Raw genomic sequence first — 21,518 nt, forward strand, 5'->3', positions numbered from 1 at the left:
GGCCATCCATTGATAGTAGTTCAGTCATAGGACAGTTGGTCTCATAAAAATTAATGTAAGCAGCAAAGTACAAGAATGTAATATGTAAAGTCAAGGACTTAGTGAGCCCCCCTTTAGGTCGGGGGAGCTCCCCCGAACCCCCCTACGAGCATATGTTAAGTGCAAGCTCTAACAACTACAGCTGTTACAATGGGGGGACACCCCCCAAACCCCCCCGGTGGACAGTCAACTGGCCCTTCTGTGTCATACTGCTGGAGGGGGGGTGCGATGGGACCATCCATATAGTTCCTTCCGACACATTTTTGTTTTGGTAATGTAATACATTGTGATTGTCCTTATTCACGGGAATCGGGCGTTTCCAGTGATATACGACACAAATAGGTTGTCCTCATGCATTCACTTTGGAAACGCATTTTAAAATAGATGTTACGTCCTGTTAATGGGGCACGTCATCATCGCGTACATTTGGGAAAAACTCCCTAACGAGACCGGAGCAGACGGCTGAAAGTAGTTTAATTATTGGCCGCTAGGGTGCAGAATGTCGCTCACCCGAATTTTTCACGCAACTTTTGCTAAATAGAGCTAGTTCTAGTTTGTGATTCATTTTGATACTTCAGATTTGGGCAGAAGACCAATATAACTTAGTCGTCAGTGTGGTTTTAAGCTGGAAAAACGTATTTGTTTTTCTTAAAGTGCCTTTTTTGGACGGGTGTGTGCGATTGTTTTGTTTTTATGTCACGTGACCTCGATCATGTCGACACAAAATTGAAATAAACCACCCTTTTCTGTCATTATTTAGGACGGATATTTCTCTAATAAAAATATCAATATAATTGGCCAATTTCTTAGGCATATGATGTAGCGAATTCCCATGAAGATTTTAATTAATTTAAATTAATTTCAATCAATGGGATAGCAACCACCACCGGAAGATCGCGGAGAAATCGGTAAACTCAACGGAGTTAATTCAGAAAAATACCAAAAAAAATTGTTTGTTGGATATACAATATTTACTCTCTTTATTTCACTTCATTTATATTATATACTCCCGCACACACGTGTATCTTAAGAGCCCCTCCTAAAGGGGGTCTTATTATATACTCCCGCACACACGTGTATCTTAAGAGCCCCTCCTAAAGGGGGTCTTATAAACCGTGTCTTTATACATTCTTTGTAAAAAGTATTCAGACCTTTTGAAATTAATAATGTTAACCTAATTTCTTTGATGGCCTGTTAAAACAAATTACAGCATATTCCATACATGGATCTAATATGTAAAGTCAAGGACTTAGTGAGCCCCCCTTTAGGTCGGGGGAGCTCCCCCGAACCCCCCTACGAGCATATGTTAAGTGCAAGCTCTAACAACTACAGCTGTTACAATGGGGGGACACCCCCCAAACCCCCCTCCGTCGACATAGGTTTTTACCAGTGCGTTGGGGGAAGCTCCCCCAACCCCCCCCCCCCCCCCCCCCGGTGGACAGTCAACTAGCCCTTCTGTGTCATACTGCTGGAGGGGGGGTGCGATGGGACCATTCATATAGTTCCTTCCGACACATTTTTGTTTTGGTAATGTAATACATTGTGATTGTCCTTATTCACGGGAATCGGGCGTTTCCAGTGATATACGACACTTAAATGGATTGTCCTCATGCATTCACTTTTGAAACGCATTTTAAAATAGATGTCACGTCCTGTTAATGGGGCACGTCATCATCGCGTACATTTGGGAAAAACTCCCTAACGAGACCGGAGCAGACGGCTGGAAATAGTTTATTTATTGGCCGCTAGGGTACAGAATGTACGTCGCTCACCCAAGGAGGATACCGCGGTGACGTCACGGCTTTTCCAAGATGGCGCTGCATATTGTAAACAAACTCGATCCACGGCCAAGGGAAAATCAAGTCATCAAAAAAGTTAGATATTTCGCATCAAGTCAGAGTTATTAGTACTTTTCTGCTATGAAATAAGTCTTCAGACAATAAGCTATCATTTGAATAATGAAAAGTGCTGTTTTGATGGGGAAAAATAAGGTTTTTTAAACCAAATAGCCGGCACCGATCTTCCAAAATTAGCGATGGTTTCAAAACAGTCTCCCAGATATGGGGCAATCTCTTCATTATCATAATGGGATGTGGAGGCATGTTTACAGATTTTACAAGTTCGAGACCTGTAATACCTAAAACTCGCATAGATCCCCATAGATCCCCTCTATTTGTCGAGTTAGCGCCCCTGTAAGATCATGCATTTTCGGACACTAGAACGAAATCTTCCTGCGGATATCGCGGTTTCGGTGATGATTTAAGGAGAAATTGACTGTTCTTAGAGTTGTATGGGACAGAAATGAGTTCATACTTCATGAATACATGAATATATTATGATATGGGCGGCCTTCTAAGTCAAAACAATAACAAACTCAACTGCATCTCTACTGTATATTGCGTAGTGTATTGCCTAGTGTATTTCGTAGTGTATTTTAGCGGAGACATTATTTCCGCACTTTGGCCACGCCAAACGTCTTTTTTATTCGTGGAAGTTAATCTGCTCTGTAAATTTTATTTTACACAGGAAGAATCCACACTAGGTATTGCAATATTTCATGTCTATTGGTGTTTTTGTGTACAGGAGCGCACCAGACAGTGAGACATGGAGATGTGTTCAGTGCTGGTGCTGTCAGTAGACTGATTCTGATTGGCCATAGCGATCACTAATATGGGTCGGGATCACGTGATGTGACGTCACCGCGGTATCCTCCTTGTCGCTCACCCGAAATTTTCACGCAACTATAGCTAAATAGAGCTAGTTCTAGTTTGTGATTCATTTTGATACTTCAGATTTGGGTAGTAGACCAATATAACTTAGTCGTCAGTGTGGTTTTAAGCTGGAAAAACGTATTTATTTTTCTTAAAGTGCCTTTTTTGGACGGGTGTGTGCGATTGTTTTGTTTTTATGTCACGTGACCTCGACCATGTCGACACAAAATTGAAATAAACCACCCTTTTCTGTCATTATTTAGGACGGATATTTCTCTAATAAAAATATTAATATAATTGGCCAATTTCTTAGGCATATGATGTAGCGAATTCCCATGAAGATTTAAATTTAATTTAACTTAATTTCAACCAATGGGATAGCAACCACCACCGGAAGATCGCGGAGAAATTGGTAAACTCAACGGAGTTAATTCAGAAAAATACCAAAAAAAATTGTTTGTAGGATATACAATTGTTACTCTCTTTATTTCTAATCATTCACTATATACTCCCGCACACACGTGTATCTTAAGAGCCCCTCCTAAGAGGGGGGCTTAATATGTAAAGTCAAGGACTTAGTGAGCCCCCCTTTAGGTCGGGGGAGCTCCCCCGAACCCCCCTACGAGCATATGTTAAGTGCAAGCTCTAACAACTACAGTTGTTACAATGGGGGGACACCCCCCAAACCCCCCTCCGTCGACATAGGTTTTTACCAGTGCGTTGGGGGGAAGCTCCCCCCAAACCCCCCCGGTGGACAGTCAACTAGCCCTTCTGTGTCATACTGCTGGAGGGGGGGGGGGGTGCGATGGGACCATCCATATAGTAATTATAGTTCCTTCCAACACATTTTTGTTTTGGTAATGTAATACATTGTGATTGTCCTTTTTCACGGGAATCGGGCGTTTCCAGTGATATACGACACTTAAATGGATTGTCCTCATGCATTCACTTTGGAAACGCATTTTAAAATAGATGTTACGTCCTGTTAATGGGGCACGTCATCATCGCGTACATTTGGGAAAAACTCCCTAACGAGACCGGAGCAGACGGCTGAAAGTAGTTTAATTATCGGCCGCTAGGGCTCAGAATGTCGCTCACCCGAATTTTTCACGCAACTTTTGCTAAATAGAGCTAGTTCTAGTTTGTAATTCATTTTGATACTTCAGATTTGGGTAGTAGACTAAAATAACTTAGTCGTCAGTGTGGTTTTAAGCAGGAAAAACGTATTTGTTTTTCTTAAAGTGCCTTTTTTGGACGGGTGTGTGCGATTGTTTTGTTTATGTCACGTGACCTCGACCATGTCGACACAAAATCGATATAAAACCACCTTTTCTGTCATTATTTATGACGGATATTTCTCTAATAAAAATATCAATATAATTGGCCAATTTCTTAGGCATATGTAGCGAATTCCCATGAAGATTAAAATTAGATGTTCTCGTAGCCTGTTACAACTGGTCTGATTTATAATTCAGCGCTACAACTGGTCTGATTTATTTATTCAGCGCCATTTTGAAAAACCAAAAAAAATTGTTTGTTGGATATACAATATTTACTCTCTTTATTTCACTTCATTTACATTATATACTCCCGCACACACGTGTATCTTAAGAGCCCCTCCTAAAGGGGGTCTTAATATGTAAAGTCAAGGACTTAGTGAGCCCCCTTTAGGTCGGGGGAGCTCCCCCGAACCCCCCTACGAGCATATGTTAAGTGCAAGCTCTAACAACTACAGCTGTTACAATGGGGGGACACCCCCCAAACCCCCCTCCGTCGACATAGGTTTTTACCAGTGCGTTGGGGGGAAGCTCCCCCCAAACCCCCCCGGGTGGACAGTCAACTAGCCCTTCTGTGTCATACTGCTGGAGGGGGGGTGCGATGGGACCATCCATATAGTTCCTTCCGACACATTTTTGTTTTGGTAATGTAATACATTGTGATTGTCCTTATTCACGGGAATCGGGCGTTTCCAGTAATATACGACACTGAAATGGATTGTCCTCATGCATTCACTTTGGAAACGCATTTTAAAATAGATGTCACGTCCTGTTAATGGGGCACGTCATCATCGCGTACATTTGGGAAAAACTCCCTAACGAGACCGGAGCAGACGGCTGAAAGTAGTTTATTTATTGGCCGCTAGGGTACAGAATGTACGTCGCTCACCCAACGCTCACCCGAAATTTTCACGCAACTATAGCTAAATAGAGCTAGTTCTAGTTTGTGATTCATTTTGATACTTCAGATTTGGGCAGAAGACCAATATAACTTAGTCGTCAGTGTGGTTTTAAGCTGGAAAAACGTATTTGTTTTTCTTAAAGTGCCTTTTTTGGACGGGTGTGTGCGATTGTTTTGTTTTTATGTCACGTGACCTCGATCATGTCGACACAAAATTGAAATAAACCACCCTTTTCTGTCATTATTTATGACGGATATTTCTCTAATAAAAATATCAATATAATTGGCCAATTTCTTAGGCATATGTAGCGAATTCCCATGAAGATTTAAATTAGATGTTCTCGTAACCTGTTACAACTGGTCTGATTTATAATTCAGCGCTACAACTGGTCTGATTTATTTATTCAGCGCCATTTTGAAAAACCAAAAAAAATTGTTTGTTGGATATACAATAATTACTCTCTTTATTTCTCTTCATTTACATTATATACTCCCGCACACACGTGTATCTTAAGAGCCCCTCCTAAAGGGGGTCTTATAATCCTAGATACGACTATGTCATGAGTTTAATCCATGGATCTATCACGGGGATTTTCCATTAGCCATCCATGTATGGAATGTTCATGATCAATCACCATCAGCCATGCCTAGCTGTGGACAGGAACTTTTTTCTGTATAGCTGGAAGTGATTTGTCTGTAAACAACTTAGACAATCATTTAACAATAGATGCAATAGGTTAACAAGATTATTTCAATTTAGAGGCCAAGACACATCTTATACAATGTACTAATGATGATAGTTTCAAGAGACACTTCAGCATTTCATGATGTGCAACAGTAATTTAGCCCGAAATTAAATGGAACAAACAAGATGAAGATGAAGAAGATACTAGCACTCCAAGATGGCAAAACTTTGAACTTTGCAGTCCACATGAGTACAAAGAGGCTAAGACACATCTTATGTACCCATCAATCAGCATCTTAAACCCCCCTCAAGCTTTACCCAAAACAAATAATTAAAATTTGATGCAAAGGCGGAAAAGCGCTCGTCTCAGTATTAACCACCACTTTCAACAAGCATCCCAGGTTTTTAGTTGAAGATTCACATCATTGTGAAACTGTAAACAAATTCAATGAACTATCATAATGATCTTCTGCTGCCTGGTGTAGTGGTGGTGAATCCCTAAAGCAACCTGGTGGAGACTTTGTTGGGGGTTTTGTTATGTGATGCCAGTCTAGGATATCCCATCGCTGATCTCAAAACATCCCAGATCATTGAGTTGCTGAAGCCTATGCACTGCTTTCCACTGCCTCAAAAAGTTAAAGTTTGTCTTTTTTGTTTGTTGCTGCTTTGCTTACTGCTTGACCATGCTGCATGCTCTGTTGAAATCTTCACTAACATCATCCTAGGGATGTCATGCTTGACTCTGTGTTATAAATCAGATCAATGGATTGGTGGCCAACACCTAGTGTTGGCCATGTCGGACATTGGGAAAGAATTTGGGGGGGAATATAAAAGAAGTCTGTGGGGTAATGTGTATTGCGGTTTAACCGATGAAGAAGCGATGGTGGCCTCCCACAACCACAACATGGTAGGAGAGGCCAGGCTCAAGATGTCATTCTATGACAAGGTCAGTACTTTGTAATAAATGAATTACAAACAACAAACAATGGCATATAACAGATGAGGAACCTTTGAAACTATTTTCCTTATGACAACACATCTATCATCGGATTTAAGCCTAGCAAAATAATTGTAATTTCAGGTTAGATTCTGTCGAGGGTGGAGGAAAGAGTTCGAAAATGATGTCGCTTGGAAGGAATCTTGTAGAAAGCTTCATGCTGATGAAAAGGTAAAATTTGATTAAAAAAGAGAAAAATAGGTCAGTGGTAGTTAAAAACATCTGCAGTGCCAAACATTCATTTTTGGTACTAATACTAATAGTAATAGTATGTTTTATGAAATGTCAAAAAGCTTGTTTTGCTATGTCATCTTTGGCAGCTATGGGAAAACGGCTCGAGTGGCTGATCCAAGTATACAAGTGTATCATTCATAAAGATCATATCTTTTTATCAATTTTCAGACAACAATAGACTTGGCCATGCGGTTGGCATTATTTCCTGAAGATATGTTCAAGATGCTGATGGAGGTTGTTCGCTCTATACGAGGATGGGGCGACAAAAGACCAGCAGCTCAAAGCAAAAGATCTAAAAAAACCAGATCTGCAACATGCCTGTTTCAGTGCTATGGTGCACCTCCACAATGAGGACATTGAATGGCTTTTGCAGAAAATAATGAACAAGGATCTTTCTATCGCCGAAATGAAAAAAAAAGCGAAGGAATTAAAAGGCCTTCAGGTGAATTTATGAGTACATGCAGTTTTAACGGTATATAAGCTTATTACACAGTGACAAAAACTTTGGACAACATCATTTTAAGTAGCTGACATGAAGGGCTAAATTTTCAATCTAGTTTTGAAATAATTCGCCATGGTAGCCAAGTTCAGTTTGAATATTATAAATGATTTGTGATAGCCCAATCTGGTCATGCAATGGATATAACATTAAGACAAATATGTTCATCTCGTCATAATTTATTTCACATAATTAGACACTTGAGAGTGATTTTTTTCACTAACCTGTGACCAGGAGAATATATTCACAAATCTTGATTTGTTACCTTTTTAAATACATGTAACAATTCATTTGAATCTGTTACAGAAGGTGAAACGTGCCTTCCTGATTGGTGTCGGCAAGGCTACATGGGAGGAAGCAACAAGTGCCTTTCCAGAGGAAACAAAGGATGAATTGCTTTCAAACTGGAAAGATTATTCTTTCAGTGGGGGCTCTGTTCCTGAGTCGTTTAGGTAAGCTGTTGTGTATTTTTCTTCTCCTTAGCCATTTGGAATTTTGAAAAAGCGATGGGAAAGATTCCCAACAAAGAGCCACAGAGCTTTTGGTCCGGATGGTGCCCTCTCGCCAGTATTCCAACTGTCATTGAATAGGGAAAAACAAGGTCTATTGTCTTTATTTCAGTGCGTTCATCAGTAGAACAATGGCAGTGAACACAAATGACAATGTGTCTAAGGTGAACTTCCTCAAACTTGGAAAAAATGACATAAGTCCAGATGTAGTGAGTAAAGCAAGCCAACTGGTGATTTGCAAGGTAATTTCAACTAATTAGTGAGTTTCTGCATTGCTCACGAACAACGCTTACGATTATGATTTCTTTGTAATTGAACAGATTACATGCACTTATACAAAGAAATCGTAATCGTTGTTCGTGAGCAATGTGGAAACTCACTAATATGTAGCAAGAACGGATGCGACTTTGAAAAGTAAGGTGGTGCTATGAGGAGATGAAGACTTTGTTGCCTTACTTGCTGTAAAAACAAATAGTTTGCAATTGCAAGCTTGAATAGAAAATAACCTGTGTCATCTGGTGACTCCAATTAGCTCACCATGATGTTTACCTACTATACCATGCAAAGGGTTAACAACAAAGTAAGGGTTGTAGACATGAGACAATGCATTTTGCATATAAAACAACGTTTATCTTAAAATGTTATTCAAATAGCTTAAGGAGCTTCTTGCATTTCAATTCATCTTGTGACAAATTGTAGTCTCATACCGAAAGTGAGAAGCAGTGAACATGATTGGCTAAGACACATCACGTTGCCCGCTCCAGCCAGTCAACATTTTGCATAAATTTTTAAATTGCAGTTCGCATTATTTTCGTATTGGTTTTTCAGGCCAGTTCCACAACACTAAAGAATGTCTCCTTGGCTACAAGAGCAATCAACGTAACCCACGGCTGTACTTTGTACCGGCTTTTGGCCATGGCCGACACAGTCGAGGAGGCCTTAAAAGCAAAGGACTTACTAAGTGGCCAAAATTGGACCGGAATAGACCTTGGGTTCTGGTACAACCCAGATGTAAATAAACGTAAGGTTTTAAATAAACTGTTTAGTTCATTCATCTACATGTAGCAGTCAGTTGTAATAGCAATACCGTACAGCAGTAAGTGTGCTTTACCAATGAAGTAACAGTAACAAACTTTACATCTAGTGGAGCACTTCGTCTACGGTTCGCTTACAATAGAATAACAGTTAATTAAGACATTTTAGTCTTCAGTTTTTAGGCTGGGAAAAATACTATTGCAACATCTGTGCATTTTTCTTATTGTTTTGTTCGTATAAAAGTGCCTCTGAGTTACTCGATTACATTGATGTTGCCATGTGATGTGCTGAGCAAAGGCAAGTCTCAGAGAGAGATTTATTCTGAAAATATAAATCGCATTAAGGCAATCGATGTCTGTAAGCAAGATTTTAGCCCACCAATCGATCTAACCAATTCATATCATTATTATATGTATCATCACTAAAATGGCAATGATTATACTTCCAGCACAACAAATTGGACAAATGAGGGATAAGGTAACAGCATTCGTGGTAGCTTACTGGACACCGAATGGGAAAACGAATCAGGACTTCACAATGATTGACATTGATAACTGTTGGAAGTTGAAATCTGAGGCAGCCTTCTTCGATAGAGTTATTCAAGTATTTTCGTGTGAAACAGATCATGTGATGAGCTGTTTCTTTTCAAGTAATGGTAAGCTAAATGGGAATGTACTATTAAGAAAAAACACTCTGTTTGTCCTTGTGTAGATGGCTATCAGCCTATTCAGCTAGCTTGATGATTATTTTTCAATATTGTTTAAGATTTTTTCCCAAACAGTCAACTCACCCGTGAATATGATATTCATACCTCAAATGAAGCGCAAAACAACAATGACAATGAATAATCAGTATGTAAAATTTATAGTTCTTTCATACGTTTTATTACAGGAAATGCTACATTGGCGGCAAGACGTCAAGGGAGAGAGGTTACCTGCATTCGTGAAACCGAAATGCAACTCGATGATGTCAGGTGCATCCTCAGTGTGGAAGAGTAGATAGTTGTATTCATCCAAGCTTTCAATTTTCCTAGCCAATCCAAGCAGTCAGAGTCACGTTATGAAGTGAGGTATGCGTCCTCCGATCCCGCACCAGCAGTCAATTGGGCCTGTTAACATGTGATGCTGTCCTTATTAGCAGGTATCAGCAGATATCAGTTGCTGTGAACTAACTGTTTCATTTTCAATGGTTTAGATATTCTTCAAAAACTCATTTCATAGGACTCAAAATATATTTATACCTCAACGGTTAGAACTATAAAAATGAATACATTTTCAATGACTGATAAGCAAAACATATTGTATGTTTGTAATTTGAATGCTAAGGTACCATTCATCTACATGTTAGTAGAGTTTTGCCTGTACAGAAGCTAAGCCATCTACAATGGAGTATTTCAACTGAATAGGCAATTTGAAATGCTTGAAGAAAGTACACTTTACATGCATCAGTGCTTGCATGAATGCTTACTATCACTTGTAGACACTTTTTCAATTTAGAATAACAGAGTGACTTGATTATTGTAATTTCAAAACCCAGGGACTCACAAAATCATAAACTAATTTGGGTGGATTGTGTATTCATATGCTATAGACTGTTTTCAATATGCAGCACGGTGCCCAACAAGACTAACACAGCGCAGTCTCTAAAAGAACCAGGTTGACGTCATCTGCACCAAAGTTGGCCGTCATTGTGACGTCACTGCAAAGGGTCTATTCCGATTTTCCATATCAGATTTTAAATGTAATGCAATATGTTCTTGAAGACATATATGACAATGACTGAGGGTCTATGATTTTGTGGGTTTCGGCTCTATTGTTATTTGTTATGGTGCACCCTTCATTGTGAGCCTACTGTGTTACTTTAAAGGGACTCTATAGGCAGCAGCTAGGTAGGCAAGATATAGTTACACACTCAAATAGGGTTATCTCACAGGACACCAAAACTATTCATGTCTGTAAGAGGAAAATATTTAGTGGTGATTCAAATACAACACGGTGCATATAAGTCACCAGAAGATGTGCAATTTAACCCCACTGGTACTGACTATAGTCCCCCTTTAAACACAGCAACCCTATTGGGTTTTTCAACCTGGGCAATGAAGATCTGTGCACAAATTTAATTTGAAACAAAAATCAACAAATGGCAAAGCACTGTCATATAAACTTAAAACAGTTGTTAGTAATAAGTATTGCGCAAAAAAAGGCAAACAGAGACTGGTGCGTTTATGTAGCTACATTTGTATGCAAAGCATGTTATCAAGTACATGTCTATGTACATGTACCATGTATACAGTCTGGCTCATAATAATATCAATACTCCTCCGCGGTGACAGTAGTGTGATTTTGAATATTAACTCTGCTTTTGGAGATTGAATAATATCAACACCTACTTCAAACCATATCTCCCAAATTAGGGCACCAAATACAATGCGGTTCTTATCATTGCAATTGTTTACCCGGGTTTCTTTTCGGGTAAAGAGAAAAAGTTGCATCAACAAAAATTGCATGTTTCTTGTGATTTGCTATTGTTGACACAAATGTCTTTTCACGGGTTTTTTTTCGGGTAAAGGGAAAAAGTTTAGTCAACAAAAATTGCATGTTTCTTGTGATTTGCTATTGTTGACACAAATGTCTTTTTCCGGGGTTTTTTTCGGGTAAAGGGAAAAAGTTTAGTCAACAAAAATTGCATGTTTCTAGTAGTTGGCTATTGTTGACAAAAATGCATTTTCTCAGTTATTTTTTTCGGGTAAAGGGAAAGAATCATTTGATGAACAGTTGCTTTTTTTTGCTTGGATGTTATTAAGGGCAAGTCTTCTGGTATTTTCAAAGTTGTTGTTGTTTTCAAATGGTTAGAGGTGACTTATTGCTTATTTATATCATTGATAGTATAAATTAGATGATAAATGCAAACACCACTTGGAATTTTTCATATTAACGTCATTCATTAGGTTTTTCGTGAAACATTCATTGTTTACGGAAAATGTATGTAATTAATTTGATAAGTGTTGTATAAATTATATATGTATGTATGAATATTTAGTATATTTTGATTTTTAAAAATAAATAATAAGAATGTTTTATAAATTTCATAGTTGATCAAATTATTCTTCATATTTAAACGGTTTAGAAGGATATCATTCGTATAGTTCAGATTGAGTGGCTAAGCAGAATCATCATGTGCTTTGTCCTCAAATCAGCCATGTTTACAGCAAGAACCTAAAATATGGAACAATATTAGGCTCTTGGTGATACATGATTGAATATTAATAACAAGAGCACATGGGAAGCAGTAAAGGAATTTGGCTATGTCAATCCCTACTGACATGATTTCAAAATTCTAATCAAGATAAGGGGCATGGTAAATAGCATATTTTTATAAGCTGTTCAAATTTAGTAATTAATTTCTAACTTGGTTGCTGCAAGAAAGACCTGGAGTGTAGATTGAATCAATTTATCTAATATTTCAATTAAAAAATGACCTTTTGGGTGAAGAATGGGTGTTTTTATTGAAACGAAGCAACTTCTTACTTTTCACTTTTAGATCTTACCTCATTGATAGCTCTACAGGCCACGTACCTGTAATAAAGTTTTAAGCCATTTTCCAGTTAAATAGGCAATATCCAGCTCATAACTTTTTCCCAGGCGTAATCTGGGTGGAACACTTTCACAGGCAAATAGACCTATCCTAGCCTGTCAAACCATGAAATTTTCGTTGTACGTTATGCATGATAAATTCTAGGAAACAGGCAACTTATATGAATTTCATATAGGCTCCTATAGGCCTACCTGGAATAGATTATCACAGCGTTTGACATCCTGACATAACCTACTCCGCCTCTCGATATTGATTTAGGAGTATCAAAAACCTGTATCTCAGAATGGGCGTTTGGAGGCAAAGTCCGTAAGGCTGGCTGACTTTGCGTGGAAATTGGGTAACTGTCCTAAAAGACAGATATCTCACTATGCTTGTGAACACAGGTACAGTACATTAGGTCTAAAACCTGGCCCGTCTCTTTCCACAGGCACCAGGCACCTACTGGTACTGCCTTAGACTGAGTTATCATTTCACTAGGTTTGTGAATATGCGGTTAGGCTACAACCTACCGGCCGTCTATTCTATACCGCATGCAGGCACCAATGCAGGCACCAATATGCTTGTGATGACTGGTACAACCAGGCCGTCTCCTCGGTAGTTGATAAAGCTTGGAATCAGTGAAACCTTGGAACCAGTGATAAACCTTGGAATCAGTCCTAAAAATGCATAAAAACATGAAATAATGCCATTCGAACCTAACGTGGTTACGAATCAACATTTGGAGCTTATTCTTACATGATCAGATCGGAATTTTATGGTAATTTAGAAATCTGTCGCATATCCGATTCAATAGTCTATATTTTAGAACAACTCAGTTGTACCTCGCCTCCAGTGTACAGTACTGATCTCCCAAATATGGGAAGACACGCCCACCACACACCCATAATATGAACCAATAGCGCTCCGCTTATAAATACGCCACCACCACGCGGGGCCTATTTGAACTACGGATCGGTCTGTTCATACAGGGTGATACAGAGAAAATTGGGGGCCTGTCATGCATTATGCATGGATAAGGTTGACGACTATGTCTAGGCCTAATTGTCTATGATTGACTGATATTTTATAACAAACGATGAATAAAAGAAGCCTAGTCATGTATGTTTATTACCGAAGTTTGCGGATGAAAATTTCCTTCGCCGTGAGCGATTTCTTACATCTTCCAGTACGCATCGAGGGATGCAGAGATCTTTGTGACGTCACCAGTTCTAAGCGGTTTTTTTATTCACGTGTGTGTTTGTCCTATGATCTCGTGCATCTAGTACCGAGCATAATACTTTATCGTCTATGGAATACAAAACAATCATAAAAACTAATTTTTGCTTCCATTGAAGAGAAATAAAATATTTTAACGACCACAGCGCATTGCCAATTGATGACGTCATCCTCCACATTAAAAATTTTGGCTTCTGAACTAACTGGCAAATTGCTATCAATAAAGTCAGCTGGGACGAGACTGTCAGTTGGGAGGGTATAAATCGTGGAAGGAACGCACCCGATTTCCCGCGCTATTTGCACAGTGATTCCATGGTTTACATTGAATATTCCAAGGTTTATCAGTGTTTCCAAGGTTTCACTGATTCCAAGCTTTATCAACTACCCGTCTCCTCCCTTAGGAAAAATGTATTTCATTTTCATCATTGGGACGGTGAAATATTCATGGTATACACCTTTCCAGAAATGGGGCGCTGAGTGTCCGAAATAGTGATGTCATAAGGGGAAAGTAGGCCTTATGGTGGAGGGACAATGGAGATAGTCATGGTTGACCAACACACTTGAATGCCTTTAATGACGGACAAGGGGGAAAAAGTTAGTTCCAATGCAAGCCACCAATTTCGGGAAGCATGTATAAACTCCGATTTCGCGGCCATGGTGAAACGCTGAATTTATGCTAAATCCCTGATCATTTTCGTGACGTAAGGGAAATGACCCCCGGACGAACCCCAATTACACTTCAATCCCCCCCCCCCAAAAAAAATTACTATGGTCAATCCCACTGGAACACATGAGCCGCAAACTCTTGTTACATTTCTGGTATTTCGTTGTTTTGGTACATATCATGAGCCTTCGCCGTGCCGTATTTCCCGATCCATGTTTTCTAACAACCATCTCGTCGATGGGGAAAATGTAACATGGCGGCCAGTCGTCGAACCCTGGTTCACAATGACATTTCTCAGTCGCATTCTGACCCAGGGAGAGAATTATTTGAGGCCTGTAGGAATGGAGACCTCAATAAAGTGAAAAAGCTAGTTACTACACATAATGTAAACGCAAAAGATACTGCGGGTAGGAAGTCCTCGCCGCTTCATTTTGCTGCTGGTAAGGGCACTGGCGAAATCTGGGTGCACAATGTTGCCTATTTGTTTTTATTATTTTCACCGTTCCCTTAATCTGTGGTTAGTCTTAATTGTTCAAGTTAGTAGATGTAGTAAGAATGGGCTATTGAATCTCTCATTTTTCCACGTTTGCCTTCCTCTAGACTAGAGGAACTTGTGGAATGTAACCATCCACGGCCACGGCGTAGGCAAGGCTGTGTTAAAGGCAAGGCCTGGGTCCAGGGACTGAGGGAGGGTAGGGCATTATTAGGGTGACGGACTCTTTCACTGATTCAGTCATCCTAAACAAGGTCAATCAACATTGCACGATTTTGTGTTGCCATGTCCTGAGCACAGACGAATAGACAACCTGCGTAATTAATTTTGGTAGTCGAATAAACCACAGACGTAGGCTATATTGGCTGAGACAATCGGATTTACGCCATATATACATCGATGCAAGGATATCAGAAATACCGCGTAGATGAAAGCACGTGGAAATGTACATTTGCATATCAAAGAACCCGGAAAAACGCTACGACTATGTGCAAATTTTATAAAAAGTGAACATGTATCTACAGAATCTACCAAATTAATGTATTCTTTATGTAGCTGTACAGTGTTTATGTGCACCAAATTCGAAATCAACTAAGAAATAAAGTCATATTTAGACATTATTGACGAGAAAATCGCAAAGCCGGCATCGTCCACAGTCAATATTATTGTCACGTGCAGTAATCAATCTCCACAACAGAAAGTTGTTCTTTTACCCAAGTCTTTCACCCCTGGCAGCAATATGTGAGGGGGTGACCGATAACGGTTGAATAAAAACAAAAATTACATCAAATTTCTCAATAGGGTCATTCCATTGGTGATTGATAATATTCTTTTGTAATTTCAGAAAGACAAAAAAATATATCTTGATGCTCTTTTTTCGTCACGGCAATTTTGATGATGTTAAAAAGTGCGCCATTTTGCACAAAATGGCGCCATTGTTGTCAGAGGTTTACACATGTAACATGCAATGACATGTTTTCGCGAGGAGATGTAATCTCTAAACCTATTTTTAGACTGTCTGAAACGAGCTGTCTTTGAAATCAAGTTGGTTTCGAAACGGCCTCCAAATTCACTTGAGATTTTTACCAATTTCTGTCTATGGATTTGGCTTTAAAATATGTTTTTCATCAACCGCGAAGGGTAGTTGTTAACATGGTCGTGTTTTAAAAGCAATTCATGTTATTGTTTAAGCGCATGCAGTGTGTTTATGACATACTCAGTTCGACTACGTCTTTTCTGACTAATGGCCGCTGTTGAGAGAGTTAAGACGGTACTAAAAGAAGCTTCTTTGAAGAATTTTTTTCTTTTATCGTCTTAAGTTTTAAGACTATAATTTTGGCCATTTTGAAAAGTCCCTTTTCACACATAGTCATAGGCCTAGCCTATAATTAATATGACTCATATATATATGCTTGGGGGCCCAGCCTACCATGGAAAAAAATAAAAATATACAAGCTTATTCAAGCAATTTACTTGAAGTTTTGATCACCATCTCATGATCTTTATGAAGTTTTATCAGAGTTATGATAAAAGACTTTTTAGAATATTTAAAAAAAAGAAGTTTTTCTTATCATTTGAGGTTTTGGAAGAAAAGATGTTGTGGAACATCTCCTCCAATGTGGTGCTAATGTCCATGCGAGGGATGATGGAGGTTTAATCCCGCTTCACAATGCATGTTCGTTCGGGCATGCTGAGGTAGTGCAGTTGTTGCTACGCCATGGTGCTGATGCCAATGCCAGGGATAACTGGAACTACACCCCTCTCCATGAAGCGGCCATCAAGGGCAAAATAGACGTCTGCATTGGTAAGTTTATCCATCAGTGTTCTCCATGGAAATTTCTATACCCGTAGGAGGGGTGGAAAATTCTGATTTCGGTTGCCTAACCGTAACCGCTGACTTCAAAACAAGGCTTCATTGGTGCATAGCGCATTTACACTGTAAACATGCAGTTCATTCCAAACCCAAGTGTTTTGGAATTGATGTCTCACTCTTGTCACTGTGGTTGATAAAGACAATATAAGCATGGACTTGACAAATTTGTTTATTCAAATACCTCCTGGGACAAATTGAAAAGAAAGTTTGCTATTTCTTTTTGTCACAGGACGTGCCTATCACTAATGCGTGGAACAATATTCATATTTTATGAAAAATAATTTCCAGATAGTGATGTGGGATTATTTTCAATTCCATATTTCAAACATTTTCTTGATACTACATTTTCAGTTCTACTCCAACATGGTGCTGACCCTAACATCAGGAACACAGACGGAAAAACTGCACTTGACCTAGCTGACCCATCGGCTAAGGCTGTTCTCACTGGTGAGTGATGTTTTGCTGTCTTTGATGTATTGGGTTAATATGCTTTTTTGGGCAATTTGTAATTTGAACCCCAAACAGGGTTTGCTATAAGGGTTTTCTCAAGGTAGGTGGTACCCTTACAAGAAGTTTTGCCTGTGTGCACCATACGATAGGCAGGCCAGCAATTTAAGGCAGGGTGGGCCGGCCCTATGGAAACCCTTGGCAAATTCCAGAGAAAGGTAGGGCTACTCTTCCAAGGTAGGGTGGGCTGCCCTGACAAATGGTCTAATGGAGAACACTGTACTTTTTGAATTTCATTCATTTTCAGGAAGATTTAGTCCTTCTGTTTGCACTATTGGGCAGAACAATTGATTTATTTCTTTAATGAGAATTACTGGTATTTAAAAAAAATATTTGAATTAGACCAAATTCCAATTTGATGCCTTTCGAGTCGGGGTACCCCTCAAGCACATGATCCCCACTGGCAGAGTTCGACTGTAACCCGAGGTTGGACTCGGTCGGGTCGAGCTCCAGTCGAACTTCATTTTTTCCGCGGGTACCGACCCGAGTGACGTCATATCTGACCTAGTTAGCTACTCGGGCTCAACCCTCGATGGCATGAGCGTTGAACTCAGCAGACTCGACAAAAACCACGTGACAAAATGGCGGCCTCGAAAACGTAAGGGATAAATTCGTGATTTTTACATTGTTATATCCAATATTGTGTACTCCTGTAATAACGCTGTTGATAAATATTGATAGCTGTTATGTGAAGCCATTATTATCGGGTGAAATAAACCAGAAATAATGAGAAATTCTGTACCACCGACATGTTCGGAAACCAGATCGGGATAAAGTTCGGTCAAAGGTGTCTCGAACACCCCCCTTCCAACTCTGAAGTGGGCTCTGAAGTCCTGCAAACTGAATTGCGGGATAACATTTTCTGCAAATCCAGTTATTTTGGGCACCCATTTCCTTCTGGCGAACAAACATAGTGTCCATAAATGTTCTTGACTTGTCAGCTCTACATCTATTGTACTATTGGGAAAAATGAAGTCTAAAAATTCATATATTGCCGCTATATCCGCCATGTTTAAACAAACCAAATCAACCCGAACCGACTCGACTGCGTTCGCGTGCTACCCCTACTCGACATGCGCATTTAAGGCATGATGTCATCGCCTGAGGAACTCTAAGCCGACCCTAGAGTTACAGTCGAACTCAGCCACTATTATCGGGTGAAATAAACCAGAAATAATGAGAAATTCTGTACCACCGACATGTTCGGAAACCAGATCGGGATAAAGTTCGGTCAAAGGTGTCTCGAACACCCCCCTTCCAACTCTGAAGTGGGCTCTGAAGTCCTGCAAACTGAATTGCGGGATAACATTTTCTGCAAATCCAGTTATTTTGGGCACCCATTTCCTTCTGGCGAACAAACATAGTGTCCATAAATGTTCTTGACTTGTCAGCTCTACATCTATTGTACTATTGGGAAAAATGAAGTCTAAAAATTCATATATTGCCGCTATATCCGCCATGTTTAAACAAACCAAATCAACCCGAACCGACTCGACTGCGTTCGCGTGCTACCCCTACTCGACATGCGCATTTAAGGCATGATGTCATCGCCTGAGGAACTCTAAGCCGACCCTAGAGTTACAGTCGAACTCAGCCACTGTGGCTTTCTAGTGTTTCAGCTAAAGCAGAATAGAAGGGCGTCGTGCCCTACCCTCGCCAGGGGTCGCCCTGTCGCCCTTTTTTCCAAAAAAATAAAAAATCTATTTTTAGTTTTTAGTTTTAATGATTAGTAGAAGGGATATTTATGTGTTTTAAAATACACAATTGGCTCCATAAAATCGTTTTTGTATCATAAAAATATAAAAATTGTCAATTTTTGGCTCACCTGTGAGCCTTTACCATCACGCAGCGTCCGTCGTCGTTAGACATGGGTGGCACGTTTTGTTACCGCTAAAGCCACTGAACTGAAACTTAGTACACATGTACCCCTTGGTGACCACTACTCAGAGACCAAAACGCGGTCTCATATGTTTCACGGTTTGGCCACCAGGGGGCCAAAGGTAAAAAATGTAGAAATGCGTTTCTCCCTTATTACTGGTCCGAAAAATTTGAAAAAAATATGGTAGGTACTTCTACTAATGGGACATCACATATCCTACGGGTTTTTGATTTGACCTAATTTTCAAGGTAAGATAGGTCAAAGTTCGCCGACGGCACCGCTGTTAGTCAATGGTGGCACATTTTGTAACCGCTGAGGCTATTGAACTCAAACTTGTTACATATATACCCTTGGGTGACCTTTACTCAGAGACTGAATTGTGGCGTCATACGATTTACGGTTTGGCCAATAGGGGGCCAAAGGTCAACAACTGATTACCACACCAAATTAGACCTTGTATTTACAAATGCACATCATGTGCACCATACAGGGATCATTGACAATTGCTGGTCTGACCATAAAATGATATATACAGCTTTACCAATGTCAGAATCACTGACTCCATAGCCTCCCCTTCGACACAGGTGAGCACATGGTCCCTGGACCATTTCATTCAATTAAAAGTAGAAATTGCTGCGATGAAAAATGCCCTTTTTTGGATGAGAATTGCTCCTGCCATACATGCCTTTTCAGAGTCCGAAGTTGCCCGCCTTTTTGAAATCCTGCCTGAAACACTACTTTCATACACTCAAAATCAGTGTACAGATATTTTTGTGTGATTTGATACTATAAAAATCATCTCTTCAGGTGAATATAAGAAAGATGAGTTGCTAGAAGCCTCGAGGAGTGGCAATGAAGAAAAGATGATGACGTTACTTACACCACTTAATGTCAACTGTCATGCGAGTGATGGGAGAAAGGTAAGCCAGTACCCCTGACTTTTTGCATCATAATTTCTTAATTGCATCATGCAGCATCAGCCTTGAAGAGTGTGACTCTGGAGGAAAAAGTACATTTACATATACTAGGGGTGTAGCTAGCCCTTTGGTTGGGGGCAAAACACTTTCTGGGGGTGGGGCAAAATTACTCTTCGAAATTTTTCGGCCAATATCATGGTCCAAAATACATTTTTTGTGACTTCTGGGAGGGAGGGGGGGGGTGGGGAATTCGCCCGCTGCCTCCCTCTAGCCACCTGCATACGATAGATAAAATTGTTGCCTTAGTCCTACCAGTAAGGCAGTATGAAGGAATTGCCAATTTAACAAAAGAACCTGTGGTCGCAGATCTGATCTTGAAAGTACCCGTACACCACCTTTTAACTTTTCTAAATGATAAAGATCTACATGTATTAAAGTACAGTTACCACTTTTATTCAAATCTCTAACTCAAGCTTATCAGATGCTCTGCATGTTCGTTTTGGATATACTTTGAATGATCAGATAAAATCATAGAATCTCAAAAAGCAATCTGCTACGATTCGTCTTGTTTATACCGTGTCCGGTCTATTTTTCAGTCGACGCCCTTACACCTATCCGCAGGATACAATCGCACCAAAATCGTACAACTTTTGCTACAGCATGGAGCTGATGTACATGCCAAGGACAAAGGGTAAAGTGAACTCTTTTAGCCCGTAACTCGTTTTGTGTGGTTTGATTTGAAAACCGAGGCGAATTTCAGAAAATCCGATTTTCAAAATCGGCAGACGATAGCACAGATTGCATCGCTATCTGATGACTACCAGTCCGACTATATATCGATTGAAAAGATCGTCAACGCTTTGTCATATGTTGCTTGAGTCACCACAAGTGTATTTTGGCAAAGGCATCGTGTGACAGTGCGGGAAGTTTGAATTTGAAAAACCGTGAGTATACGGTCTACGGTTGTGAAATCAAACATGGCATGGGCTGAAAGTGTTAAATACATACAAGACCTCCTTATAGCATTTTTAACTCATAGGCCCAGAGGCTACCACTCTACAAGAGAAGCAATCCAAACAACAAGGCAAATCCTGTCCAAATACAACATTTCCACCTTTTGAAGGAACATCTTTTTTCCCTTCTTTGAAAGGGCTTAATCCGACAGCAGAATTGGAAAGGTGTGTGCCTAAGCTCTTGGTAGAACTTTGAATTTTTGAAATCGGATGAAAAATAACCATTTTAGAGGCATATTTTCAAGTTTAAAGGCAGTTCCAGGGCAGCATTTTCACATGAAAAAAGTGTTCAGTTTTTTTGCAATGGATTTTTGCACTGGAGACTCCCTCCTCCCTGCGTCTGGACTAAGTGCACACCACTAACAGTCGTGGCTTTGTGAAAAACTGAAAGATTTTATCACAGAAGTGCCTGCCTTGTGTTGAGTGCGATATAAAGTGACAAGCTTCGACCAATTTAGACAAAGTGCAACTGCTGT

The 21,518-nt window shown here is 39.8% G+C and overlaps 2 protein-coding genes across 3 annotated transcripts in view; both read left to right on the plus strand.

The window, feature by feature from the left end:
* The first annotated feature begins 4,248 nt into the window (after positions 1–4,248).
* On the plus strand, positions 4,249–11,907 carry LOC135488912 (uncharacterized). Of its 2 annotated transcripts, XM_064773842.1 has the most exons (8): positions 4,249–6,559; positions 6,695–6,781; positions 7,013–7,286; positions 7,650–7,795; positions 7,965–8,094; positions 8,681–8,873; positions 9,336–9,542; positions 9,779–11,907. In XM_064773842.1, the coding sequence occupies exons 3-8, from the start codon at positions 7,176–7,178 to the stop codon at positions 9,883–9,885; spliced, it is 894 nt and encodes a 297-aa protein (XP_064629912.1). In that variant the 5' UTR covers positions 4,249–6,559; positions 6,695–6,781; positions 7,013–7,175; the 3' UTR covers positions 9,886–11,907. The 2 variants fall into 2 exon arrangements, with proteins under 2 accessions (XP_064629912.1, XP_064629913.1); XM_064773843.1 differs by lacking the exon at positions 6,695–6,781.
* Positions 11,908–14,607: 2,700 nt separating this feature from the next.
* The window catches only part of LOC135488911 (poly [ADP-ribose] polymerase tankyrase-1-like), a 30,706-nt gene continuing 23,795 nt past the window's right edge, over positions 14,608–21,518 (plus strand). The window contains exons 1-5 of the mRNA XM_064773841.1: positions 14,608–14,800; positions 16,433–16,657; positions 17,078–17,173; positions 19,920–20,032; positions 20,626–20,720. Coding sequence (XP_064629911.1) covers positions 14,614–14,800; positions 16,433–16,657; positions 17,078–17,173; positions 19,920–20,032; positions 20,626–20,720 — 716 coding nt within the window. The 5' untranslated portion in view covers positions 14,608–14,613. The remainder of the gene's footprint in view (positions 14,801–16,432; positions 16,658–17,077; positions 17,174–19,919; positions 20,033–20,625; positions 20,721–21,518) is intronic.

This window comes from Lineus longissimus, chromosome 6, assembly GCF_910592395.1.
Source record: "Lineus longissimus chromosome 6, tnLinLong1.2, whole genome shotgun sequence".
NCBI classification, from domain to species: Eukaryota; Metazoa; Nemertea; class Pilidiophora; order Heteronemertea; family Lineidae; genus Lineus; species Lineus longissimus.